This window comes from Prionailurus bengalensis, chromosome E2, assembly GCF_016509475.1.
Source record: "Prionailurus bengalensis isolate Pbe53 chromosome E2, Fcat_Pben_1.1_paternal_pri, whole genome shotgun sequence".
Lineage (NCBI taxonomy): Eukaryota > Metazoa > Chordata > Mammalia > Carnivora > Felidae > Prionailurus > Prionailurus bengalensis.
The window spans coordinates 722,794-750,695 of record NC_057352.1 but is presented as its reverse complement, the minus strand read 5'-3'; the positions used below and the strand labels follow the sequence as shown (position 1 = coordinate 750,695).

The 27,902-nt window shown below is 48.4% G+C and overlaps 2 protein-coding genes and 1 long non-coding RNA gene across 4 annotated transcripts in view; 1 reads left to right on the top strand and 2 right to left on the bottom strand.

Annotated features, from left to right (window-relative positions):
- Positions 1–131: 131 nt before the first annotated feature.
- LOC122494680 lies at positions 132–12,040 on the bottom strand. 2 transcript variants are annotated; one of them, XR_006300248.1, is made up of 3 exons: positions 11,566–11,987; positions 10,114–10,209; positions 132–938 (listed from the first exon to the last, which is right to left on the bottom strand). It is a non-coding gene; the product is annotated as an uncharacterized LOC122494680 (long non-coding RNA). The 2 variants fall into 2 exon arrangements; XR_006300247.1 differs by having other exon boundaries at positions 10,114–12,040.
- A 2,538-nt stretch (positions 12,041–14,578) lies between these two features.
- Positions 14,579–24,723, bottom strand: LOC122495199 (translation initiation factor IF-2-like). The gene is made up of 5 exons (XM_043600957.1): positions 24,703–24,723; positions 22,821–23,464; positions 18,312–18,394; positions 15,942–16,085; positions 14,579–15,512 (listed from the first exon to the last, which is right to left on the bottom strand). Exons 1-5 carry the CDS (start codon positions 24,721–24,723, stop codon positions 15,508–15,510), a joined length of 897 nt encoding a protein of 298 aa, XP_043456892.1. The 3' UTR covers positions 14,579–15,507.
- Positions 23,563–27,902, top strand: part of ZSCAN1 (zinc finger and SCAN domain containing 1) — a 22,445-nt gene continuing 18,105 nt past the window's right edge. Inside the window, exons 1-2 of the mRNA XM_043600956.1 lie at positions 23,563–23,681; positions 24,050–26,369. Of these exons, the coding sequence (XP_043456891.1) occupies positions 26,000–26,369 (370 nt within the window). The 5' untranslated portion in view covers positions 23,563–23,681; positions 24,050–25,999. The remainder of the gene's footprint in view (positions 23,682–24,049; positions 26,370–27,902) is intronic.

Sequence of the window (27,902 nt, the reverse complement as noted above, 5' to 3'; positions counted from 1 at the left end):
GGGTTTTTCTCCAGTATGTGTTCTCTTATGCACATTAAGATTAGACCTTCCACTGAAGGATTTTCCACATTCATCACATTTATAGGGTTTCTCTCCAGTATAAATTCTCTGGTGTACATTATGGTAAGAACTATGGCTAAAAGACTTTTCACATTTATTACATTCATGAGGTTTCTCACCAGTGTGAGTTCTCTGGTGCAAAATGAGGTGAAGGCTCTTCCAGAAAGACTTCCCACATTCATTACATTCATAGGCTTTCTCTCTATTGTGATTTCTCAGATGGTAAGAAAGAGATGAAAGTTTCTTAAAGGCTTTCCCACATGCATTATATTCATAGGGTTTCTCCTTAGTATGAGTTCTCATGAAGTGAGAGAAGCATGAGCTATGGGTAAAAAAATCTCCACTTTCTTTAAAGCCATAGGGTTTATTTCCTACATTAATAATCTCATGTGTAGAAAGGTATATGCTCTGGTTGGTATATTTACCATGCTCAATTTATACAGATTTCCTAAGGCTTTTCCACGTGGATTGCCTTTATAAGCTTTCTTCACTACCAAGATTTTCCTGACAATTTTTTAAAACAAAATTATGCTGGAAGCTTTGAACTGAGTCAATTTGACAGAAATATTCTTTGACAAGAAATTTCTGTGCAGAAAGAAAGTCTGAATTGAAGCTGCATTTTTCCACAACTTCAGCATTTCCCCAGTCCCCATCCTGGGTCACTACTTGCCCTTGTTCACGTTCCATTGACCCCAAGCTGCCGTCATGCATCTTCTGCTTCTCTGGCTCATCCCTAGACTCCCGACTGTCTGCTCGGGTACAAGGCCAGCAATCACCCACTGTGGATCTTGTCAGGTTCACTCTGCTGCTTGGTAACTCTTTACCAGAAAAGGCCTCTGTTGGTGGTGACTCTTGGCTTTTAGGTCTCTTTTTCTACTCTGGAAGGAAATTAAAAACAATTTGAGTGCTTGGAAGAAAACTGCTAGAGTGAGAATGTCAAGATAAAAGCAACAGGATGTGCACAGCAAGGGTAGATGCTTTAAAATACCAACTATGGGGCACCTGGGTGGCTCAGTCAGTTAAGCATCTGACTTCGGCTCAGGTAATGATCTCGCAGTTTGTGGGTTCAAGCCCCAAATCGGGCTTTGTGCTGACAGCTCAGAGCCTGGAGCCTGATACAGATTCTGTGTCTCCTCTCTCTGCCTCTCCCTCACTCTCATTCTGTCTCTCTCCCTCTCTCTCTCTCAAAAATAAACATTAAAAAAACCTTTTTTAAATAAAAATAAAACACGAACTAAACTTTGAGAAGAGAAACCATAAAAGGTATAAACAGAACAAAAAGAACCCCCAGGAAGACTGACCAATGAAAAGAGTGAGTAGCACAACAGGCAGAGGGGATGCCATTACGGGACAGGCCATGGAACAGGCAGCCATTCATAAAGACAAGATGTTTGGGACAGCCACCCTCCGTTAATGCTTGGACCTCTTGGAATTCTGATCCATCTCCCCACTTAACATCCCTTCTGCTTGTAATTGATACCAAATGAATCTTCCAAACAAAGCAGTTTCACAACACCAAGAGAATACCTCTTTTGCACAAGCTGTCCAATGCACCCAGAAGCGGGTCAGACTGCCTCAGTTATCCTCATTCCTACTCATTCTGGGTTCCTTTCATTCTCCCTGGGCATGACCATGTCCATCATTAACACGCAGTTCCTCTCTCCTTGAAGGCCTTCCTTTGGTCTCCAAAGTCTTAGGTGTCAGCAACCCTTCCCTCCTCATCATTCAGCTCTCAACTCCCAGGTCACTTCCTCTGAGAGACCCTTCCTAACCTCCCAGCCCACATGGGCTCCTCACCTTCCAGCTCACTGTCCTGTTTTATTTGCCTCACACCACTGTTTCACACTAGTCAACATCACCTTGTTCTTTTTGTTATTTCTTGTCTGTCCCTCCTCAGACACCATACGCTAGAGGCTTTGGTCTCCACAGTGATGGGGACCTTATCTGTCCTGTTCACACTGTGACTAGTGCCTAAAATGTACACAGAGGACAAGAGGACTCCACAGGCAGGCAGATAAACAAAAAGAGTGGTCAGCACATCAGGCAGAGGGGACACACCTGGAGCACTGGGGATGCCTGTGACATGTCTGTGAGGTGGTCAGACAGGGTACTCAATCATGCTCCCCAGCAGCCTGACTCCCATCAGGTGGGTGGGCCTTATGTTTCTGACGATGGGGAAAAGGCTATAGAATTGAATGTGAGGAGGTTTTCGCTACGTCACACAGACCAAAGAGGGGTCCAGAAATGTGCAAAGGGTTTCTCCTGGAGCCCTTGACTGGACCTCAACTGCAAATGCACAGAAGGCTAACGCCTGCCACAGAACAGCTGCTGGGGGCTGAGCAGAGGCTCCAGAAGTTACCCGGTGTTGGTGGGCATTGCAGCCGTGACCCAATAGGCACCCTAGGCATTCAGGGGAGACCTGAGAAAGCTACATCTTAGAAGGGAACACCAGGCCCTAAGGATAAGGACTACATCCAAGTACTAAAGCAAAGCCAAAGTTACACTCCGTCGATAAATCCTTAAACCAAACCTCATCAGGATTAGCATGATTTGAAGTAATATAACTGCCCACCAGAACAAAACCGATACTCTTGCTAGAAGGCAACAATCCATAGTCTCTCCAATGCACTGTCTGCAGCACCTAGGACACAAAAATTGACTATACATGTAAAGAATCAGGAAAATGTGACTCATAATCAAGAAAAAAGTCAATAGAGGGGCACCTGGGTGGCTCAGTTGGTTAAGCATTCCACTTCAGCTCAGGTCATGATCTCCTGGTTTGTGAGTTCAAGCCCTGCGTTGACAGCTCAGAGCATGGAACCTGCTTTGGATTCTGTGTCTCCCTCTCTCTCTCTGCCCATCCCCTACTCATGCTCTGTCTCTGTCTCAAAAATAAATAAACATTAAAAAAAGTTTTAAAAGAAAAGAAAAAAGTCCATAGAAAAGTCAATAGAAGCAGACATACCAAACATTAGAAGTAGTAGGAAAAGATTTAAAAATAACGGTTTTAGTTCTTTCTCTTCAACTCAGCGGCTGAGCAGCAGATGCACAGATGCAAATCTCTGTGGAGACCCTGAAAATCAAGACCATCACCCTTGAGGTCAAGCCCAGTGACACTGTTGAGAATGTTGAAGCCAAGACAATGAAGGCATCCCACCCGAGCAGCAGCGTCTGTACTCAGAGGCAAACAGCTGAAGGATGGCTGCACTCTCTCAGATACAATATCCAAGAAGAGTCCTGCACTTGGCGCTTGGCCTGGAGATGGCATTACCCAGCCCTCCCTCTACCAGCTCTTCCGGAAATACAAGCACAGCGAGCGTTGTGCTCCCGCCAGACGTGCAACCACAACCACCACCCGCACCCCCAGAAGGTCAATAAAGCCCCTCCACCTGCTCTTCCTTTGCCTGCAATGTGGCTTCCTGCCTGAGCCCCATGGCCCTGGGGCCTCAATAAAGTTTCCCTCACACTGACTGGGGAAAACAACAACAACAATCTATTATAAACATAACACAGAATTTCATGGAAAACCTGAAAAAAGAACCAAATGAAAATTCTATTCTGGAACTAAATAAAAATATAGCATCTGAAATAAACATTAATGGACTTAACAAACTGGACACAGGAAAAGAAAGATCTGTGAATTGAAAGGCAGGTTATTGGAAATTTTATGATGATACAAAGGGAGAAAAAAGAATTTAAAAATAGAACACCTGGGGCGCCTGGGTGGCTCAGCTGGATGAGCATCTGACTCTTGATTTCGACTCAGGTCATGCCACCAGGGCCAGGGGATCAAGCCCTACCTTGGGCTCCACACTGACCACGGAGCCCACCTAAGACTGACTGACTCTCTCTCTCTCTTAGCATGTGGGTGGCTCAGTCAGTTAAGTGTCTGACTTTGGCCCAGGTAATGATCTCATGGTTCATGAGTTTGAACCCCATGTTGGGCTCTGTGCTGCCTGCTCAGAGCCTGGAGCCTGCTTCAGATTTCTGTGTCTTCTCTCTCTCTACCCCTCCTCCACTTGGGTGCTCTCTCAAAAATAAACATTTTAAAAAAAGATTCTCTCTCCTTCTGCCCATCTCCCCTGCTCTCTCTCACTTGCTCTCAAACTTAATAAATAAAATAAAATAAAATAAAATAAAATAAAATAAAATAAAATAGGGGCGCCTGGGTGGCGCAGTCGGTTAAGCGTCCGACTTCAGCCAGGTCACGATCTCGCGGTCCGTGAGTTCGAGCCCCGCGTCGGGCTCTGGGCTGATGGCTCAGAGCCTGGAGCCTGTTTCCGATTCTGTGTCTCCCTCTCTCTCTGCCCCTCCCCCATTCATGCTCTGTCTCTCTCTGTCCCAAAAATAAATAAACGTTGAAAAAAAAATTAAGAAAAAAATAAAATAAAATAAAATAAAATAAAATAAAATAAAATAAAATAAAATAAAATAAAATAAAATAAAATAAAATAAAAACAGAACACGCCTGACAGACTAATGTGTAGCCGGAGTTGCAGGAGAGATCACAGCAGAGGAAACATTTGAAGAGGTAACGGCAGAGAGTTTATCTAGACTGATCAAAGGTACCATCCTGGGTGTTCACTGTTCAAGAGCAACAATCTGTAGAGAACATCTTGAGTTTAACATCTGACATCAAACTTCCCGGCACCTCATTACATACTTCAATGTTAAAAATATAGCTAGTAAAACCATGCTAAATGGCAGTCCCTGGGGGAAAGATATACATGAAAACTAAATTCCCACTTTTAAAATCCAACTTTTTATTGTACACCTATTAGTGGCTTACCAAAAAGAGTGAAAGGCAGAGACAGTCTGGTTTTAAGTGCCATACCTGGAGATGTAAGAACCAAACCATCAATGCTCTCCAATGTCATTCATTTTTCCCTGTAAAGAGGTCTGCTCTCCAAAGACCAGTTGGTGAAATGCACCTGCCTTTCAGAGAGAACTGAAACACAAGTGGGAGGCTCATCCAGGCCAGAGTGGCAGAAGAGGACAGTCCAGGAGGAGCCAAGACTTTAACGTGATGACAGACTTTATGTGAAAGCTCCCTCCGGGTACAGCGTGTTCTTTAAACTGAACGGAAATAATCAGAGGTAGAAGACTGAATCTGTAGAAAGGAATTAAAAGCAACCCAAAAACGAATTAATTGGGAAAAAATATTGTACAAAATTACTTTAAATTCCTTTAAAAGGCTGTTGACTGTATAAAACAAGAATAACGATGCTCAGTGGGGTTTATATAATATGTGGAAGTAAAATATATGACAACAGAGAAAATTGTGATTATATTAATGTGAGTTGTTACACTGTACACTGAGTGGCACAATATTAATTCCAGATAGTATATGATACATTAAAGATGTGTATTTTAACCATAAGGCAAATAAGACTTAAGATTAAGATTAAAAAGACATAATGCTAAAAAGGAAAAAACAAGGAGACAAAATGGAATAGCAAATAATACCAAATTAAGGCCAAAGAAGCCTGAATGGGAAAACAAAGGAACAAAGACCAAATGAAGCAGAATATAAAACCCAAGCATATCAGTAATTATACACTACATACAAATTTACTGAACAGTCTTAAAGAATAAGCTTGCTAGGGCGCCTGGGTGGCTCAGTCGGTTGAGCGTCCAACTTCAGCTCAGGTCATGATCTCACAGTTTGTGAGTTCGAGCCCCGCGTCGGGCTCTGTGCTGACAGCTCAGAGCCTGGAGCCTGTTTCAGATTCTGTGTCTCCCTCTCCCTCTGCCCCTCCCCTGCTCACGCTCTGACTCTGTCTTTCAATAATAAATAAACGTTAAAAAAAATAAAAAAAAAAAGAATAAGCTTGCTGAAGTGGGTTACAAACAAGACCAAATTAAATGCTGTTTCCAAGGAACCCACTTTAACATTTCAACAGATAACCTGAAAGTAAAGGTACAGAAAAAGCCATATAAAGCTGTATATTGACTGCAGTATAAGAAAGCTATTTGGCTACATTAAAATCAACTAGTGGATTTCAAAACAAGAAGTATTACCAGAGGAAAAGAAGGTCATTTCACAGTGATGAGACGGTATGTAGAATAGGAACCAGGAACACACAATAATCTAACATGTCATTAAACTCAGTAACACAGCTTTAAAACACATGAAAAAAAATTGATTAAGAAACATTAACATATATATTAACAAATACAGTCACAGTTGGAGATTTAACACTCTTCCCTGAGCAGTTGAAAGAACAAGCAGACACGACAGTCCATAGGAACAAAGTGTGTGCAACTTTATCAGACACCACGCCCAACAGTAGCAGAATATGCATTCACCAAAACAGACTACACGCTGTATCATAAAAACATTATCAATACATTTAAAAGGACTGGACTCATGCAGAATATGTTCTTGAACCACAATGGAAATAATCTAGACATCAATAACAGAAATCCCCTCATACTCGGAAATTAAACAATGTACTTCACAAATCAAAGAAGAAATCAGTTTCATATGTTGTATTTTCATTACCATTCAGATCAAAACATCTGGAAAACAAAAATAACAATGAACTGAACAATAATGGAAATGAAACATGTGAAAATGTGCAGAATGCAGTTAAGATAAGGCTTAAAGGGAAATGTGTAACTATAAATGCAAACATTGGAAAGGAAGAAAGCATTGGGGCGCCAGGGTGGCTCAGCTGGTTAGGCATCCACCTCTTGATTTTGGCTCAGGTCATGATCTCATGGTTCGTGAGTTTGAGTCTCACATCAGGCTCTGCACTGACAACACAGAGCCTGCTTGGGATTCTCTCTCTCCCTCTCAGTCCCTCCCCCACTTGTGTTCTCCCTCTCTCTCTCAAAATAAATAAATAAATTAAAAAAAAAAAAAAAAGAAGAAAGCATTAAAATTAACAACCTAAGCTTCTGACCCAAAAAGTCAGAAAAAGGGAATGCAAATTAAACCAAGACAAAGGAAGGCAATAACAGAAAGCAGAAATCAATGGATGAGAGAAAAAATTCAATCATGTCAACAGATGTACGTGGAGTATTTGATTACACCCATTCATGATAAAAACTCAGTAAACCAGGAATAGAACTTTCTCAATTTGATAAAGGGCATCAGATCATAATTAATGGTGAAATACTGAATGCTATCCCCTAATATCAGGAGCAAGGCAGGATGGCCATTCTCATTACTTTTATTTAATATTGTACCGGATAATCTACCAGATTATCTGGTGACAGGTACCAGAAGAATGGTTGCCACACTGGGGGAGTCCTAAGTGATAAAAGACATAAGGAAATGTATGGGGAGATGGAAATATTCTATGTGTGGACTGGAGTACGGGTCACACAAATATACATTTGCAAAACTTTATTGAACTGTACTCTTAGGAATAGCACTTCTCACTGTATGTTAATTACACTGGGCTCTGCACTGACAGCACGGAGCCTGCGTGGGATTCTCTCTCTCCCCACCTCTCAATCACTCTCTCTCAAAATAAATAAACTTAATAGAAAAGAAAAAGCATAAAGTCTGAAAAGGAAGAAATAAATCTTTACTTGAAGATGACATGATTATATAAGACATCCAAGGAAACTGACAGATAAATTAACTTAGTGATTTTAGGAATTTCACACAGGATAGAATGTCAATTAAAGAATAAATTACACTAGGGCACCTGGGTAGCTCAGTTGGTTAGGCGTCTGACTCTTAATATCGCTCAGGTCATGATCTCACCGTGAGATCACACCTTGCATCTGTGCTGTTAGCACAGAGCCTGCCTGAGATTTTCTCTCTCCCTGTCTGCCCCTCCCCCGTTCTCTCTCAAAATAAATAAATAAACATTAAAAAAGTATAAATTATCCTTGTATATACTAGCAACAGTTAGAAAATAAAATTAGATATATTTACAACAGCATGAAAAATATTAAGTTTCTAGGAATAAATTTTTTTTTTTTAGGAATAAATTTAATAAAAGATGTGCATGACCCATATACTTAACAAGTGCAAAATATTACTGAGAGAAGTACCCAAATAAATACACCATGATCACAGAATTAGAAGGCTCAACATGTTAGACATAAATTCTTCCAAAATGATCTAGAGATGTAAGGCAAGTAGAAATGTTGTGAAATGAAAAAGCTTGACAATTTCCAACTGACAAACTGATTCTAAAGTTTATATGAAAAAAGAAAAAATAATAATTAAAATAAAATTTATATGAAAGTGCCAAAGACCTGAATAGCCAAGACAATTACAAACAATAAAGTTAGAGGATGGTGGTCACCACCTCATTTCAAGATTCACTGTGAAGTACGATAATTAAGATGTACGATGCTGGCACAGAGCAGGAACAATGGATCAATGGAAGAGAAGAGAGCAGAGAAAGAGACCCATACATACACATTCAGTTGATTTTCAACAAAGGCTACAGTTCAATAACATGAAGGAAATTTTTTTCTTTAAATGGTGCTGGAACTACATAACCATAATGAGTGCCTTGTCTACTACCTCACACTTACATAAAAATTAACTCAAGATGGATCATAGGTCTTCTATATATATATTTTTTTTACATTTATTTATTTTTGATAGACAGAGAGAAACAGAGCACAAGTGGGGGAGGGGCAGAGAGAAAAGGAGACACAGAATTGGAAGCAGACTCCAGGCTCCGAGCGGTCAGCACAGAGCCCGATGTGGGGCTGGAACCCACAAACCGTGAGATCATGACCTGAGCCGAAGTCAGACACTTAACCGACTGAGCCACCCAGGCATCCCAAGATGGATCATAGGTCTTAATGTAAAAGCAAAAAGTATAAAAGTACCAGAAGAAAACAGGAAAGTATCTTTGTAATCTTGGCATAAAGCTTTCTTAGGATGTTAACAAATACAAACCTAACAATAAGAGAAAAAAATAATAAAATCAAACCTTGCTAATCTATCACCCAACAATTCCACTCCTAGATTAACCCAAGAGAAATGAAAACATAGGTCTGCTATAAGCACTACACAAGAATGTTCACAGCAGCATTATTCATAATAGCCCTAGAGATAATCCAAATGTTCATTATCAAGAGAATGGATATCAATGGATATCAAGAGAATTACAATTCGTTCAAAAAGCAAAATACCTGTGGGGCGCCTGAGTGGCTTAGTCAGTTAAATGTCCAACTCTTGATTTTGGCTCAGGCCATGATCTCACAGTTTGTGGGTCCGAGCCCCACATCAGGCTCCATACTCAAGAGCACACAGCCTGCTTGGGATTCTCTCTCTCTCTCTGCCCCTCCCCTGCTTGCTTACTTTCCTCTCTCTCAAAATAAATAAATAAACTTAAAAAATAAAATATCCTAAATAGTAAAAAGTAAAAAAGGAATGAAATAATAATGCATATATCATGTATGAATCTCAAAAATCTGAGGATAAGCCTTACACAAAAGTAATAATGTATGATTCTCTTTATATGAAGTTCTAGAAAAGGCAAAAAGAACCTATGTTAGAAAAAAAATCTCAACAGCGTTTGCCTTTCTTAAGTGGAAAGAGGTAACAAAGGAACTCTGTGAGGTAATGAAAATGTCCTCAAGCTCCATTTGGGTGAGAATTACATATAAGCACACATTTATCAAAATTCTCCAATTGTATATTTAAGATTTGTGCATTCTAAAGGTATCATTAGCAAAAAAATAAAAATAAAAAATACCCATTGTCTTCAAAGTAACAATAAGATGGAGGTTGACTTCTCAACAGAAATCATGGGGTCTGGAAGAGAACCAGACAACCGCATGGTGTCTTTAAAGTTCTGAGGGGGAAAAAAAATCCTGACAAGCTAAAACTTCTCTGCCTAAAGTATCTTTCCAAAATGAAATAAATGAAACAAAGGCATTTTCAAGCAAACACAAAGTGAGAGAATTTTGTCACTCTGAAGGAAATGATGAATGGGGCTCTTCAAACAACAGGAAAATAATCCAGATGGAGTTATGGAAATGCCACAGGTAATGAAAACCACTAGAAAAGGAAGATATGAAGAAACATATAAATAAAAACTGACTGCAAAGATCCTTTCACCATCTCACCTAGGCAGGAATCTTGGGAGAGCCCTCTGTCCATCATCCGTGGCTCTATTCTGAATTCTAGGTGGGCAACGGTATCTGGCTTTGGGGTCCAAGGTCCTGTCCAAATGAGTGATCAAGCTGTGAGGTTTTGTTTGTTTTATTTTTAATATAAATTTTACTTGTAAGAACATTTTATTTTATTATTTTAAGCAAGTTCTATGCCTAAGGTGAGGCTTGCACTCACGACCCAGAGATCAGGAGTCACGTGTTTTATGAACTGAGCCAGCCAGGTGATTCAAGCTGGGAGGTCTGATGTAGAGAAACACTCCAGTGACTCCACACTCCCAGCTATGTCAAACCCACTCTGCCAAGACCCCAAGCAAATACAAGTTGACGTGGGAACAGCCTCACCCACGGCAACCAGGTGCCTTAAAGTCCCCAGCATCACACTGTGGGACAGGGTCCTCAGGGCAGGGCCCAGCAGCCCCCACTCCTCCTGGGTGAAGTCCACCACCACATCATCCAAGGTTATCTGCTCCTGAAATGTCACCCACGTGTCTGCTGAGTCAAGATCCTTATTCTTGCAAAGTTCCCGGAAGAGCGGGGAGGGGCTACATGGGAATGTGAGGATGCCGCCAGGTGTACAGGGAGATGTCCTGAAACGGTTCTGGCTTCCGAGGGATGATACACCTGAGCCTTCCTGTGGGCATCAGGGGTCTGCATCAGCCATTTCAGAGGCGAGCCGGCATAACACTGAGATGTTTACCCCCTACTTATCCCACCAATTTATAGATCGACTAGTGATCTTCTGTAAGACCAAATGTACAGTCCCCTTTAGGATTCCCCTTCTTGTCCCCTCCCTTTTTTATACCACCAGGTATATAAAAATGATAACGTTAATACTGCTGATTATGTTAACCATTTGCCAAGGGTTCTCTCTCCGCTCTGGGCGCTGTAGCACTAATAGAAATTTTCTTAATCCCCACAAGTCTCAGGAAGCACTTCCCAGTTCCTAGGGTCTGTTTTTTTTTTTGTTGTTGTTTTGTTTTGTTTTGTTTTTTAAATGAGGAGCCTGAGCTCAGAGTTTACAAGTCTTAGAATCATAGTTACATTGGCTTCATTAAAAACAAATTGAGAGATGTTCCCTCTTTTAGACAAATCATTCCAGATGATGGAAAGACGGGAACTGTTTGTTCCTTAAATGGGTGGTAGCTGAAGCTGTCTGGAACGTGGGTCTGGAATTTTCTTGCTGGGAGGTTTTGTTTGGGTCTTCAAAGGTTACAGGATTTCAGGGATACACGTGAGGACTGCAGGATTACTGAGGTTTTCCACGTTCCTCCGCCCGCAAGACGGCTGAGAAGGAAGAGCGGGGACAACGACCCAAGGCTGACAAGCGAGGGCACAGACTCCCACGCAACCCTTGGGCGCAGAGTCCAGGCCCAGCCCGGGGAGGGAGGGCGAGCGGCCACTCACCGGGGGTCGGGCTGTCAGGATCCCTGCGGCCAACGCCTCGGCCGACTCCGAGGTCCTCACGGAGTCAACCTGCAGCCCCCCCCCCCCCCCCCCCCGCTCCTCGCACCGCCCTCCGCTCTCGGGACGGACACCCAGCCCAGCCCCGAAGCGGACGAGCCGGCACCGCCCCGCCCTGTGGCGGGAAGGAGTCCAGGCGGACACGCCGAGACGGCCCGTCCGTAGACCTGGAGCCAGACCGGGACTGGGGCTCTGACCAGACCGCCCGGGACGGCCACACACAGCGGAGCACACCTGGTACCAGAGCCCACCGCAGCCTCACCGCCCGACGGCGGCGTAGGGCGCAAAGCGGAACTAGCAGGACAACAAAGTCCCGCGCTGAGGCCGAGGACTCCGGAGCGTCGGAACGCCGCCGCATGTGTATTCTGGGAGTTGTAGTCTTACGGCCGGAGCCCAGCTCTGTCCAGCAGTCAGTACAACCGAGAGCCCAGAGAGTCAGACTACGTTTCCCAGAAGGCGCGGCGGTGCAGTATCCACCCAATGGACGTGCACGACCGGGCCTGGGCTGCGGCTCGGGCCCTCCCTGGACTTGTAGTCCAGGCTCACGGGCCAGGCCTTGGCTGCAGTGAAACGGGTTTCTCTCACTATAATTTCCAGAAGCTACCGTTGTCCAGGCTCCTGATCTCCAGAAGCGCGCAGTCGGCGGCTCCTGAGAGTCTGGGAAGCCTCGGGAAGAGTTCTAAGTTATAAGGAATTGTAGGTACTCCAGCTTCGCCCACCAGGTGGCAGTGGTGGACACCCAGGGTCTCGTACTACACCTCCCAGAAGGCCCTGCGGCGGCGCGAGGTCTGGAGGCACCGCAGCAGCTCGATCTCAGCACCAGCTGTCGAGGGTGCAGGCTTCACGAACACACCTACGTAGGCACGAAGTCAAAATCAGTGTTTCGATGTGCTTTTTGTGTGAGACAGAGACACGCATTCCAATGTTATGTCCATGTCTCGATGTTTCTGTTCATCGGGTGAAGGCAGGCATCTCTCATTCCTCCATCCAAGGTGATGTGTGGTCTCCGCTAAATCCCTCTGGTGTCATAATCGAGATTTTCACAACGTTTATATTTTCTTGACAATAGCGCAACATTAGAAAACTTTGAGTGGGTCGTTTTGTTCTCCGTTTGGAGAACTAAGATGTGGAGAAACTCTCCTATACCGACAACCGGAATTGTCAAAATTCTGAGAGCGAAACCTGGGTTTAGGAAGGCAGGTGCAGACATAGCCCTGAGTCACCTTCCTTTGTACAGCTGCCCTCACCTCCCTCGGGTGCGTGTGAGGTTGAGGTGAGCATTTCTTGCACTCCAAATGTGGGCATCTCGAGGAGCTCTGAGAACCGGCCTAGTGCTTGGTGGAAGATGTTTTCCACATACTTTTCACATAGCAGCCAATTTTCCGCACAGGACCGATTCACAAACCCACGTTCTCTATTCAATTCTTGCCGGTTCTTTAAGGAATTTTCGAAACCTCTACTTTATGGAGAATTTTGGACATACAGAAAAGCAGACAACCATTATGTGGCCTCAGTGACCATCAACCCAGGGGTAGTCCCCACCCACTAACCCCAGCCACTCTGCCATTCTGTGTCATTTGAAAAGGAATCCCAGTGTTTTGGTATCCTATTTTAACTACAATATGTAATTGCAAAAACAAGGACAATTTTCTAACATAACCGTAATTCCATTATCAATTTTTTAGAAAAAAAATAATTTGGGGGGCGGCCGGGTGGCTCAGTTAAGCCTCTGACTTCGGCTCAAGTCATGATGTCATGGTTGGTGAGTCCAGCCTCACATCAGCCTCTCTGCTGTCAGCGCAGTGCCTGCTTCTGGTGCTCCGTCTCCTTGTCTCTCTCTGCCTCTCCCCCCCACCCACCGGCGCTGTCTCACTCACTCTCTCAAAAATAAACATTAAAAAAAACTTTCAAAAAAGGTTTACCTTTCTAAAAAGGTCTACTGAATATTAAGCATTACAACTTAAAATTATCTCCACTTAAAAAAAGTGTTTATTTTTGAGAGAGCGAGAGAGCACGAGTGGGAGAGGGGCAGAGAGAGAGAGGGAGACACAGAATCCAGAGCAGGCTTCATGACCGGAGCTGAAGTCAGACGTTTAAGCAACTGAGCCACACAGACACCCCTCCACTTTTTAAAATAATTTGATTTTTTTTTTTAAAGATCAGGATATAATGAAGGGCCACATTTTGTAATGTATTCTCTTTTTTTGTTTTTGGGTAACAACTTTATTGAGCTTTCATTCACAAATGATAAAATTCACCATTTGCAGTGTAGAATTCAGTGGTTTTCAGTATATCCACATATTTGTGCAACCATCAAAATTGATGTTAGACTATATCTTCACCCCAAAGAGAAACACTGCCCTTTTTAGCCTTTTTAGCCCAGCCCTAGCAACCACTATCTGTCTCTATGAATTTCCCTATTTTGGACATTTCAAAGCTCATCCATGTTGTACTTTCAGTAGTTCATTCCTTTTATGGCCAAATAACATTCCACTGCATAGATATGGCACATTTTGTTTACCCATTCATCAGTTGAAGGAAATTCGAGTTGTCTCCACTTTTTCGTTGCTCTTAACATTTGTGCACAAGTTTTCACGTGGACGTATATTTTCACTTCCCTTGTCTATCTATCTAAGAGTGGAATTTAGCAGGTCATATGGTCATTCTACATTTAACTTCCTGGAGAAATGCAAGACTGTTTTCCAAAGTAGCTGCACCATTTCACATATCCACCAATAGTGGATGTGGATTTTAACTTCCTCACCAACATGTTACCACCTTTAATATTGTTGTTGTTATTGTATCATGGGCCTTTTTCAAACTTTAGTTTTATTTTTTTAAGTTTGTTTGTTTAAAGTAAACTCTACAGCTAATGTGGGACTTGAACACATGACCCCAAGATCAAGAATTACATGCTTTTCTGACTGAGCCAGCCAGGCGCCCCCAAACCTTTTCATTTGTGAAGATTTTCAACAATACCTACAAAGAGAATAGTCAATGACTATCCATATGTCCAGCATCTTTTTTTTTTAATGTTTATTTATTTTTGAGAGGGGAGGAGGGGCAGAGGGAATGGGAGACACAGATCCGAAGCAGGCTCCAGGCTCTGAGCTGTTAGCACAGTGCCCCCTGGCAACGTGGCTGGACTCTGAGGCTGTCCCTGTCAGGGAACGGTAGGAAGCTGCCCAGCCGGACCCCACAGAGAAATACTCGCATCATCAGGTGATGAGGACAACCCGGGTGGAGGCACAGTATACCTGAAGCCCTGTTGCCAGGCCTGGTGACTCTGAAGGCCAGGACCACAGTCTGGCCAAGATGGAGAAATGGCCATGGTGAACATGACAGCAAAAGTTGTCTGGTGGAGAAGGAAGGTGGCAGGGGTGGGACGGCTGAAGAAGAGCAAGGGGCAGAGGGGCAGAGTTAGGGAGGTGAGAAGCATGCAGCTGAGAGCCCTGTCGTTGGCCCTGATCATGGGCATGTCCCAATGCCTCAGGGACATCACTAGGAATAACATGGTCAGGCTGGCCAACGTGAGCATCACTGAGGTCAGCATCAACCCCAGGGGCTCGTCAAAGACCAGGAAGGTGTCCATCCTGGGCAGGCAGTGGACTCTGGCCTGGCTTGGGTACTGCTCCTTGGGACACAGAAGACATTTCTTCATGTCTGTGGGAGACATAGAGTCCTGCCTGCCATGTGATGGTAAGGAGGCCAGCTACAGGGAGGGAGGATCCCATGAGCATTCCACATATTCCATGTACCGATTCATTCATTTCTTCTTCTTTCTTCTAACTTTGCTGATGTATAACTGACAAATAAATTTGTGAGGTATTTAAAGGGTACATCATGATGATCTCCCTGCTGGTGGATCTGGCTGGATCCTGGAACTCAGGCTGCAAGCAGAGGAAGGATGAGCAGAAGGTGTTGTCAGTGACCAGTCCAGGGGCAGGGTGCTGGGTTCCTGTGGGAACATCCCAGGGGAGCATTCCATTGTCCTTCCCACACAAGAAGGCAAGGCTCCTTTCAGCAGAAAAACACCATAGTTATACCAAAGTCAGACTGGAGAGGCACCCACAGACGCAGCAAATGAAATAAACCTTCAGGTGGGTCTGATGGTGGCGAGCCTGGGAACACTGTGTGCAATGGTGCCATTCCAGCCTCTGGGGCATGAAGGACACAGGTACTGATCTCCCCCCTCCACAGCCTTCCCTTGGACAGCCAGTGGATCTGCTCAGGACTTGCAAAGGGATGGTCTGACTCCCTGAGCCCACCTCCCACCTGAGGGCAAGAGTCATGGGGAAGGAGGCTGGGGGTGAGAATACCTTTGAGGGAAGTGTTGGGGTGCTGGGTCCCCAACCCCCAAAGGGGAGCACCGTGTTCTTTCCTGTCAGGCCAGTTGAAAAGGACTTCAACGGAGCCCTCTGAATGTGGTCCAAGGATGGGCGCCTGACTCTCAATTGGAAAACCTGAAGGCCATCAATGGAAGAAGGGGGTTGCAATGGAAGGAATAACACACCCAATGCTGGCACCAGGGGGCCAGGGTGTCTCTGTGAGCCACAGAAGACACTTGGACATACCTACCCAAAGCTGGCAACTGACTGTTAATAAACAAAACAAGGACACCTGTCCCGCCGCGCCTCCCAGATGCTCTATGGGAATGTGTGAGGTGGAGTGTTTTTCCATCTTCCCAGTAAATTCCCCACTTCTTCGCCAAGCAGGTCCCTGAGTACAGACAAGAAAAATACTCTAGGGTAAGGTCACCTGGGTGGCTCAGTTGGTTGAGTGTCTGACTTCAGCTCAGGTCATGGTCTCATGGTTTGGGAGTTCAAGCCCAGCATCAGGCTCCTTGCCTAGGATCCTCTGTTCCCCTCTTTCTGACCCTCCCTGGCTTGCATGTTTTTCTCTCTCTCAAAAATAAATAAACATTTTAAAATCTTTAAAAATTACTCTAGGGTAAATCCCTGATGCAAACTCTAATTCGACATTGGTGGCTCCAATATTTTCATTTTGGATGATAAGTAAATGCCTCTTCTCCCCTCACGGAAGGGTCTGGTTATGGCCAAAAAACATAGATGAGTTACAACTGGCCCAATTTAGACCCCCCCCCCCCCACATTCTACATCAGACAGCCACTTGGACCACTGGCCTCTGAGTTCCTCGCTGGCTTTAGTTCGCCAGGACTGAGGTGATCTGTGTACAACTCACCCGGAGCCCCTCCTCCATCAACTGGACCATCATTCCACCCCCTGAGGAGGTTTGTGGGTCACATACATCTACGTGGACAGAGTAGAACAGGCTTTTACAGTTTGATGCCCTTGGAAAATGTCAAATCCTGTAACTCTGTCTCCATTAGCATCAAAGACAATCTCTGCCCCATTGGTGATCTTTAAAAGCACCTTCCTGAGAGGACGCAGAAGCTAGAGGAAGGAAGAATGATGTTATAGATAGGGCAGGGCCCGTCCCTGGGGGTCTGTCCTAAATGTCACAAGCCAATGACCCTGTGATGAGCAGGTGACACTCCAGGCAGGGCCAACTTATTCACAAGACCCATGAAAATATTTGAATTTTACCCACTTGTAAAATCAGAAGGAAAAAATCGAGGGGTGCGTGGATGGCTCAGTCGGTTAAGCACCTGACTTCAGCTCAGGTCATGATTTCAGTTTCGTGGGCTGCAGTCTCGCATTGGGGTCTGTGCTGACAATTCAGAGCCTGGAGCCTGTTTCCGATTCTGTGTCTCCCTCTCTCTTTCTTTCTGCCCCTCCCTCTCTCTCTCTCTCTCTCTCTCTCTCTCTCTCAAAAAATGAATAAACATAAACAAATTAATTAAAACCGATAAAGTTATAATGAATAGGTAATAATGAATGGAGCCTGGATTTATGTTTGCCTAGATAGCAAGGCAGTAGTAAAATATGATTTTTGATATTTTTTTTAAGGGAGGAAAGGACTGGGGCGCCTGCATGGCTCAGTTGGTTAGCATCTGACTCTTGATTTTGGCTTGGTCATGATCTCATGGTTGTGAGTTCGCATCCCTCACCAGTCTCTGTGTTGACAGTGCAGAGCCAGCTTGGGATTCTCTCTCTCCTTCTCTCTCTGCCCCTCCCGCATGCTCTCTCACTCTCTCTCAAAATAAATAAACAAACCTAAAAAAAAAAAAAAGAGGAAGGGACCGACAAAAGTCATAGGGCAGCTGTGGCATCAGGAACTCTGTCTGGCCCTGCACTCCCTTCCTCGGCCTCCCCACTACCCCCAGTAGCGTCCAAACCCCACTGGGCCTACACAGCCTGGTGTCTGCCAGCTTGCGATCCTGATCCCTCTGAGCGGGTCTCCCATGCCTCCTCTACCCCGGCTGTGTGACTGCTCTTGCCCTTCCTGGCTGAAGAGCCCTGTCTCTGTCCTGCCTTCCAGGCTCAAGCAGAGCGAGCAGCCTCCTGCCACCAGCCCCTCCCCGAGTCTTCTACACATTCTCTGTCACCTTCCAAAGCTGTAAGTACCGCATCCCATCCCTGTGCCCTTCAAGGCAGGGGCAATGTCCCTGCTACTCGCTTCCCAGAAAGGGTGCTCCCGGCCCCTCAGACTCCTGTTCCCTGAGCAGAACCCCACTACCCCACCACCCTGCTGTTCTCCACTGGCCCTGGCTCCTGCAAGCCCACACATGCCCTAAGGTGGCATCCCAGACTGCTCCAAGAACTTGCCTTCCAGGGTACAGGTGGGGTGCAGGCAAACGGAGAACTCAGGGACGCCAGGGCTTGGCTGCTGTGCTGTGGAAGCAGGAGGCCTGCAGGGCAAGCAGAAGATGCAGGGGTGCTCAGGATGCCAAGCAACTGCAGCTGCCCCAACCTGCCCTGGGCCACTGGGCCCAGCAAGCCCCGCAGGGTCTGGGAGGTGCCCAGAGACTCTGGGCATGGCCAGGGCCAGTGTGGGGCACCGGTGTGCGAAGCCTCAGCTGGACCTGTCCTGGGCCATGGGGCACCAAAGCCCTGCACATTCTGGGATACACCAGGCCTGGCTGGTGGGGCCTTATATATATGGGTGTGGGACCTTAGATAGACCAGCCCCGAGCCTCGAGACCCAGACAGCCCAGGGCGGATGTGGTGCTGGGTGTGTGGGGCCTGACCTGGACTTATCTCAGTTCATAAGCTCCCGCAAGCCCTGCAGGGTCCAGAGGACACTGGGGGTGGTCAGGGCTGGCATGGTGCTTGGTTGTGGGGCCTGCCCCAGACCTGCCCCGGGCCATGGACTTAGGCAAGCCATGCAGGTTTGGGAGACACTGGAGGGCCAGGACCGGCATGGTGCTGGCTTGTGGGACCTGACCTAGACCTACCCCTGGCCTCAGGCGCCTGGTAGACCTGCAGGTTCCGGGAGACTCCAGGCCTGATTAGGGCCTGCAGGTGCAGGACATTTAGGTCCTCACCCAGACCAGCCCTGCGCTTTCACACCCAGCCAGCCCTGAAGGCTCCAGGAGATGTCTGAGGGCCCGGGCCAGCGTGGTGCTGGGTGTGTGGGGCCTGACCCGGACTTACCTCAGTCCGTAAGCTCCAACAAGCCCTGCAGGGTCCAGAAAACCCGGGAGGGCCAGGGCCAGCGTGGTGCTGGCTTGTGGGGCCTGAACCAAACCTGTATCCATCCTCCAGGCCCAGCCAGCGTGCAGGTTCTGAAAGATGCCCCCAGTGGCCAAAACTAGTATGGTTCTGGGTATGTGGGGCCTGACCCAGAGCTGCCCTGGGCTTTAAGCTCCAGCAAGCCCTGCCGTGTCCAGGAGAAACTGGAGGGCCAGGGCCAGTGTGGTGCTGTGTTGTGGGGCCGACCTGGACCCACCCCCATTTTCTGGGCCCAACCAGTCTTGCGGGTCCCAGAAGACACCAGGGTGCTAAGGCCCGGCCTAGTGCTGGTGTGGGGGACCTCACCTGGACCAGTCCCCAGCCTCTGGGTCCACCCAGCCCTGCATGATCCGGTGGTGGCCATGGCCAGCCTGGTGCTGGGTTGTGGTGCCTGACCCTGACCTGCTCCAGGCCATGAGCTCCAGCAAGCCCTGCCAGGATAAGAAGACACTGGCCCTGGCTAGGGCCTGCAGATGCAGGGCTTTTGTGACCTGACCCAGACCTGCCTTGGGCCCTCGGATCCAGCAAGCCTAGCTGGGTTTGGGAGATGCCACGGGTATCCAGAGCAGACATGTGCTGGGCTGTGGGGCCCGACCTGGATCTGCCCCAGCCACTTGGCCCAGCATCCCTGCAGGGTCTGGGAGATGTCAGGCCTGACATAGGCCCGCAGCGTTGGGGTGTCTGGGTCTTGACTCAGACCTCTCCCGGACCAACTCTGGGCCCCTCAGCCCAGAAAACCCTGTAAGGTTCGCAATACTCCTGGGGTTGCCTGGTCTGGCATGGTGTGGGGTATGTGGGGCCCGACTCAGACCACCCCTGGACCTTCCCCGGGCCACCAGCTCCAGCAAGCCCTGCAGGGACAGGGAGACACCAAGGTGACCAGGACCACCTGACCCACCTGACCTGCTCCTGAGCCTGTAGTGTGAGTGTGAGATAACTAGCAGGCCTGGACCTGGGAAGGCAGGTTGTATGGTACCTTATCCAGAACCACCCTGGGCGGCAGGCTGCAGTAAACTATGAGCGGAGGGGCGGGGGCTGGCATTCTCTGGGGGTGGCCAGGGCCTCGGGGTGCGGGTGCATGTGGCTGACCACAACCTGCCCCAATCGCTAGGCCTAGCAAGACTTTCATGGTACCAGAGACCTAGGTTGCTCAGGAGGGCTATTATGTCCGTGGGTGTTTGGCACTCTGTCTACCGGAGGATGGCTTCTGTCTTCTCTAGTGCCCACTGAGAGTGATGTTGGAGGGGGCTCAGCACAGGTGCTGGTCTGGCTTAGCCCCAGCTGGCCAGAGAGCCGCCCTGCTTCCCACGGTCCTCATCTTGGGCCAAGATGTTCACCCAGTGCCACCCGAAGTGGACAGCCGGCTGGGTCCAGGAAGCACGTGAGACGTCTGGCCAGGGTCCGAAGGAAGGACGGGAACTCAGGTCTTGTTGCCAAGGCTGGCAGGGGTGGGTAAGTAACTGACCTGGGCAGGGAGGCAAGGGGTGAGGACAAGGAAGCATGGAGCGGGGACTCGGGCACAGGCTGCTTCTTGGGTGTACATGAGCCAGGACAGAGCTGGGGGACCCACCCACCCGAGTTCCACCACATCCCATGGACACCCTCAGTCCTGGGCCAGCGGTAGGGGGCAGTCACTGTATTTAACAGAGCCTGGGACACGGTCATCTCGTAATGGCACTCCACCTGGTCTTAAGGGTTAACTTGCTTCAAGCTTATGCACCCCTTACCTGTTGACCTAAGTCCCTCAGTCTGTAGCAGAATGAGTCTACCTTCCTTGAGATCTGCAGACCACTGCTCTCCAGGAGGGAAGGACCAAACTTTCCAAGACCACATTCAAAAACACTGGAGCAGCAAGTCTGCTCAGGGTCACATCGCCAAACTACGAAGTAGCTTCCCATCTCTCCTCTTCTAGCCCGTGGAGATCACAATGGTTCGGCTTCCAGCAGACTTACTTTTAAATTGAGATTCACCTCAGTGTCATTTGGAACAAAAGTTTCTGTTGCTTACAAATTGTTTGGAAGCCTTGGTCTGGCACCAGACTGCCTCCCCGTGGATCTAGCATTCAAGTTGCCTAATGATGACAGGGTCTTTCACCCTGACTCTAGAAACAAAGTGAATGCTCTCTCCAGGGCAATTTCCTGAGGTGTCTTGCAGAGTTATAAACACATAAATAAGGCCAAAAGATCAGGCCAATTTCACCTACCAAGAAAATGAGTCAGGGAACTCAGGTCACTATGAGTGTATAATTTACAAGAAGGAAATAATAAACCCTCAGCACTTGGATTTTATTTTTCCATCTGTGGCTTCTGCATGCAGCAAGCACCTGCTTGAATTCAACACTCCAGGGACCAGCAGCCAGCAGGAGATGAGAGAGAGGTGCAGCTCTGACCACCCAGGTAAGTAGCCCCTCTTGCCCCTCCTGAGACTTTATATTTCTGTGCCTCCTTTTATTTTCTCTAAGGCACTTACACTTCCAGCAAGCATCTGCTTTCTCTACTGGTATGTAAACTGTGGGCTCTTGGAGACCAGAGCCACATCAGTCTTGCTCACTGATGTGCCCCCTCACACCCTGTCCGGGTCCAGAATAGCACCTGGCAGGTGCTGCTGTCCAACAGATAAATGGCATTCGGTCCTAGGCTTCGGGAAGTGGGGTCCCCATCTCCTTTGTTAGGTCCCCAATCCCACTCACGTCCTCCTGCTACTCCATCTCAGCACTCGCTATAGCCACCCTGAGCCCAGTCCCAGAGCTGTGAAACCCTCTTGAATCATTATTTTCCTCCCAATCTGAATTTCAAATAATAACTTTTTAGTATATTCTAAACATACTATTGGGATGTGCTTATACTAAAATATATCATTAGTATTTAAAAGACTATTTGGTATTAGAATATGTTTAAATATGTCCCGAATATACCATTCGGATAAATAATAATAAGATATACTATTCGTAATTAACATAGTATTTATTATTATTTATATCCCAACTATACTATTGGAACATATTTATACTAAAAAAATTTCACCTGAAATTCAGATTTTACTAGGAGTTGTCCTATATTTTTATATGAGAAATTTGGCAACCCTACTAGGACATATACATATATTAAACAAGTTATACTAAATATATTTATATTAAAAAGTTTTAAAAATATAATAAATATAGGTAATAGTTACACTAAAAAAGTACTTATTGTTTACCTGGAATTCAAATTTAGGTGGGCATCCTGTATTTTTATTTACTAAATGTGGCAAGTCTACTGTGGGACATAGCTACACTGAAAATTACTTCTACTAATCTACATATATTTTATAATTTTTAAAAGATACACTAAATGTGAAACACATTAATACTTTTTTAAAAATCGCTGTTATCTGCAATTGTGTGCCTCCTGTGTTATTGATATGCTAAATCTGGCAATCCTATTCTGGGACATATTATATTAACACAGACTTATATTTAAAAATATTTTTAACATTCGAAATGTGAGACACTCTTATAGTAAACAAACAAGAAACCACGTTGTTTAAATAGAATTTCTGCCTTTCGTTTGGCAAGCGCATAGCAAAAGGAGAGCGCTCGGGCAGCCCTCCCCATCCTCTTACCAGTCACCCCGCACCATCCTCACGTCGCTGCGCCGCGGCGTGCCCCGTTGCCGTGGCGACCGAATCCCTCCAGGGTAACTCTGGGGCACCGTGGGGGCGAAGGACCTATTCCGGGCGGCTTCCGATTGGTCGGCGAAGTCCTGTGCGTTACGACCCCTCCTTCCCCGCCAGGGGGCCCGTGGCGCGTGACGCTCGGGGACGATTCTGTGCGCCCCTCCGAGCCAATGGCCGTCGCCCGCGGCGCGCGGGGTTCTGGGAGTTGTAGTCCGCGCGGCGGCGGCAGGGCTCGCTCGCAAGCCGAGGCGCCGCCATGACGGAGCGGCCCTGGCCGGAGCGGAGCCCGCGCGCGGTGAGTCCGCCGCGGCCCGTCCGGCCCTCCCGCCGCCCGTCCCTCGTCCGTCAGTGCGCCCGCCGGGCTGGCCGGCCGCGGGAAGGGGCCGCGGCGCGGGCCGAGGGCTCCGGAGTCGGCGGGCGCTGGCCGGGATCGCGTTAGAGGAAGCGCGGGTGGAGACGAGTCCGGGCTCGGGCGGGAGGCACAGCCCGGGGCAGGCGGCGGGGCCGAGCCGGGTCGGGGAAGCCGTCGGGGGGCCCCGAGGTGCCCCGGGATGAGGGAGACGGGCGAGCCTCGCAGGCCACGCGGGGGGCTGAGGTGGAGGGGGCAGGGGGCCGCGGCGCGCCCTTCCTCCCAGCCCTGGCACCGGTTGGCATCTCCCCTCCCCAGAAGCCGGGGCAGAAAGCCCCTCCACCCTCGTTCGTCCGCTCCGGACCCCCCTCCGCCCAGCCCAAGCCCTCCCTCCCCCCACCAGCCAGCAGCCCCGAACCTGACACAGTGTCAGCAACAGATGTCAGTGCCCACCCCAGGTAAGCCTGGCCTGTCCACGTGGCTTGGAGCCCCACAAGTGACACTCAGAGACCCCCCCTCCCCACATCAATCCAGGTTACCCCCAGAGTGGATCTCCAGGACCTCAAGACCACAGCTCTCCCTACGTAGGCCCCAGAGCCTCCTTGCTACATAGACGTTAAGTCCCCGCCCCATCAGCCTAAGACCCCTACATCTTTCAGGACCCCTCATCAGCCTGGGCTTCCCATGTGGTCCACACCCCCACATGATAACATCATCCCCCCACTGTGGACCCCAGACACGTGCCCATAGGCCTCGGGTGCTTTCAGCTAGGGGCCCCACTTGATCCCCTCTAGATCCTCCATAAACTCAGCTTCTCCCCACGTAGACTTCATCCCAGGACCCCGGAGGGTGCTGAGGGGCTGCAGTTCTCCACCCTGGAATCTGCCCGGGGCGCACTTCCCTGCTCACCGGCGAGAAGGGTAAGGTCTGAGATCCCAGAGCAGAATGGCTGCTTGAACCTTGTGGAGCTGCGAACGGGCCCTTTTACTTTTTAAAAACTACACATAGGAAAGTGTTACTACAGCATAAGAGTGTTTTTGCCTGTGGTCTCAGCAGGGGTGACAGAGCTTGTAAACTCCCAGTCAGGGTGCTGGCGTCAGAAAGCAGGCTTGAAGCTTACTGGCAGGGCACAGCCCTCGTGAGTTGCCCTCCCTGCCTTGGTACACCTCTCCTTTCTTCCTGATTGTAAAACCCACACACGTGCACATGAAAAGTTCTCCAGAGGATCCAGAAGGAAAAAATCACATGGAATGTTCCTCCGCTTTTCACTTGTCATAAGCATTTCCCATGTCATTAAAAATCCTTCCTCAATGGTTTTGTTCTTTCCTCCCCTCCCCCCACATGATCACAATACCATTTGGGGGAGATTCAGAGACTAGGAAGAACACGGAGTATATGGCTGGCCACCCTTGGGCCTCTTTCCCAGTGGCCCTTTTTGGGACCCTCATACATCATTTTGCATCCCACTCTCCCCTGTACCTCATGCCATCTATATGTCATGTCTGTGCTTCCCTTGAGCATGTAATGTTACCATGTATTTTGCAGTCCTAAATTCTTTGCCATGTGATGGGAGGGCAGTTGATCCCGCCAGGCTTGACTTTTGGGCACTTTTGTTGTGAATCTTGGTGCCTAAATCTTTGTCCCAATTTCAGATAAATTCCACAGCATGCGAACTTCCAGAATCGTCTTGATATACAAGCTGCCACAGTGCTTTCCAGAAAGGTCGTGCCAGCTTTTACTTTCATCATCGGATCAGCACAGAGTACAAGTGTTAAAAAAAAAAAAAAAGAAAAAAAAAACCTGCTCGTTTTTATTTTTATGACTAACATTTCAGTTATATGTTCACTATAGGAAGCTTGGAAGATGCACAAAATGCTATTTTCTCCCTGCCCTTTCCACTTTCCCTCTGCTTTTAAAGTCTCTATCTCTCCCTTGTCCTCCTTACTACCTCCTCCTTCAGCTCTAACTTGGCCAGAAGTAGACAGCATAGGCAAGTAGAAAAGGCCAGAAAGCTACAGGCAAAGCAGGAGGCCTCTACTGCGCTATTGCATAGCATATCCAGCTGTTTCCATTTAAAGGGGATTTAAACTCCAGTTCCTTATTTTAAGTGCCAGGAGCCCCATGTAGCTGATGCTACCACGTTGGACAGTACAGGGGGAGAGCATTTCTAACCCCATAGGAAGTTCTGCTGGGCAGTGCTGGCTACTCCATCAGGGCAGGAATCCTGTTCCCCTAGATGCTCTGTAAACCGTGTATTGAATGACTAAATGAATGAAGGATGGAAATGGATACTAAGCTAAGTAGGGAAATGAGATATGTTCATGATGAGATAAGGGTTGTGAAGACAGCACAGTGAGCTTGAGGAGACAAGGGTGACGTTCTGAACCAGAGCATGGTGACACCCTGGTGTGGTGACAGCTGAGCTGGGATGAGCATCAGAGAGGAGTGTGGGTGGAACAGTAGGTGCAAAGGCCCTGGGGTGACCAGTGTGTTGTCTTCACAATGTAGCCTGTGAGGGCCATGTGTAAGATCAGGTCAGAATGAGATGGGGAGGGCTAAGGTCAATTCCTTGGGAACTGGAGGTCAGGGCAAGGAGGTGGGGAGCCAAGGGGAGTCCTGAGCAAGGTGATGGCTACCATCTGATGTGGCCACTTTGCGCCTGCCCCTCTCTGCAGGCCCTGACTGCTGACTGCATCTGCCTGCCGCCACCTGGGTTTGTCTGGAGCTGCTGGGACTATCCTGGGATCCAGTTCGCTTGCCCCCTGAGGCCGGAGAGATGCTCCCGCTGGCCAGAGCCCTCGCCTCCCCCAGGAGTCCCCAGACCCCAGCCCTGAGGGAGCAGGACAGGGCCCCTCAGCTGGCCGGCCCTGGGGATACTGAGGCCTGGCGCCTGCGTTTCCGACAGTTCCAGTACCGCGTGGCAGGAGGGCCACACCGCGCGCTGGGCCAGCTCTGGATGCTGTGCCGCCAGTGGCTGCGGCCCGAGGCGCACTCCAAGGAGCAGATGCTGGAGCTGCTGGTGCTGGAGCAGTTCCTGGGTGCGCTGCCCAGCAAGATGAGGACCTGGGTGCAGTCGCAGGGCCCTCGCACCTGCAGGGAGGCCGCTAGCCTGGTGGAGGACCTCACACAGATGTCGCAGCAGGAAGGTGAGGGGACGGGCCTCACCCCTGAGAGCGAGTGGCTGCAGGGGAGGAGCAGGTGCCGGGTTTGGGTTCTGGCCAGTGTCTCTGTGGCCCGGTGCCCAAGGATCGCGCTGCTTTTTCCTTTCGGACTCACAGTGTCGCATCCACCCAGCACTGCTCCCACCCACCCCCCACCCGCTCCTGTCCCGTTCCCCCTCCCGACCAGCAGCGCCCCAGACCATCTGAGCAGAACCCCTGCCTGTACATGTCCTACCCAGTGCACATTGTCGTATCACACACCTGTGTTTTTGATTTTGTTTTTTTTTTTTTTACATAAATGTCATTGTGCTGCACACCTCTGTCTGCCTCACTTCTCTCAGTCGGTAATTGAGAATTCCTCCATTTTACCATGTATCCATCTGGCCTGTGGCTTTGCATTTGTCTGCTCTCCGTCAGAAGGACCCCGGGTCCCTCAGCCCACACGAGATGCTGTGGACCACGTGCCTCCCACCTCAGGCCCTGTCCAGGGATCCTGGAGGTGGCTAGTCCCTCCCCTGCATCCAGTCCATGGGACACAGACCCATCTCAGAGGTCCACAGGCTGGTTGTGGAGACAGACACCTGGGGCCACAGTTGTCACAGAATGGGTGTTAGAGGGAGCTCAACAGATGGAGGGGACTCCAATAGCTGCAAGGTCCACAGGCGGATCTGATGCTACCTGGGCTCCCCTCTCCCCCACAGGTGCTTTGTCCTCATGCTTTCTTGCCCCCGTGACTCTGTAGAACTCCCAGCCTCCCAGGCCCATGAAATGGGTTCCCTCTTTCCTAGTAATGTCAACAAAAGTGCAGACCCCATCACAACATCTGGAGGAGGTCAACTCAGGGCCTGGCACAGGTGCTGTGATCAGGGTGTCTTCAGGCCCTCGGTTCAGAAAAGCCTCGAAATCTACAGAAAACAGGGGTCTCAGGTCTCCACACTGCCTGCAGGAAGCTGGCTGACGTGCTCAGGAAAGCTGCATGTCCCATTTTGCAGAGGCAAGAGCCTAGTCCAAGTTAGAAGGCACTGAATGCCATCATGGACTCTTGTTCCTGGGTTCCTGTGGCATCATGAAGACGTGCAAGGCAGATAAAGTGGCCCTTGGAACTCACTGTTCCAGGGACAAAGAGGCCAAAAAGCTTTTGCATCTGGCCCCTGGTGGACCCACACAGCCTGCCACACTTAGGAGGCCCAGGCTAGCATTAATACTCTGCTGTTGCCATCTTGAGATTCTGTATCATTTTTCAGCAGGGGGATTATGTACATGTTTTGCACAAGTTGTGGTCCTGTGGACAGTGAGGTAGTTGGAGCAGCAGGTGGCTGGGCATAAGAAGGCGTTTCTACCTGCTGCGTGAATGCCTGGAAGTCAGGGACATGGGCAGGTGGCATCTGCATGCTGCTGTCTCAAGATTAGGCTTCATTCCTTGGGTGGGGAACCTCCCGGAGGGTAGTGAGTGGGAAGGAACAGGAAGAGATGCACACTGAGGATGAGATGTGCCCAGGGGCTGGCTGGGGCAGGGCT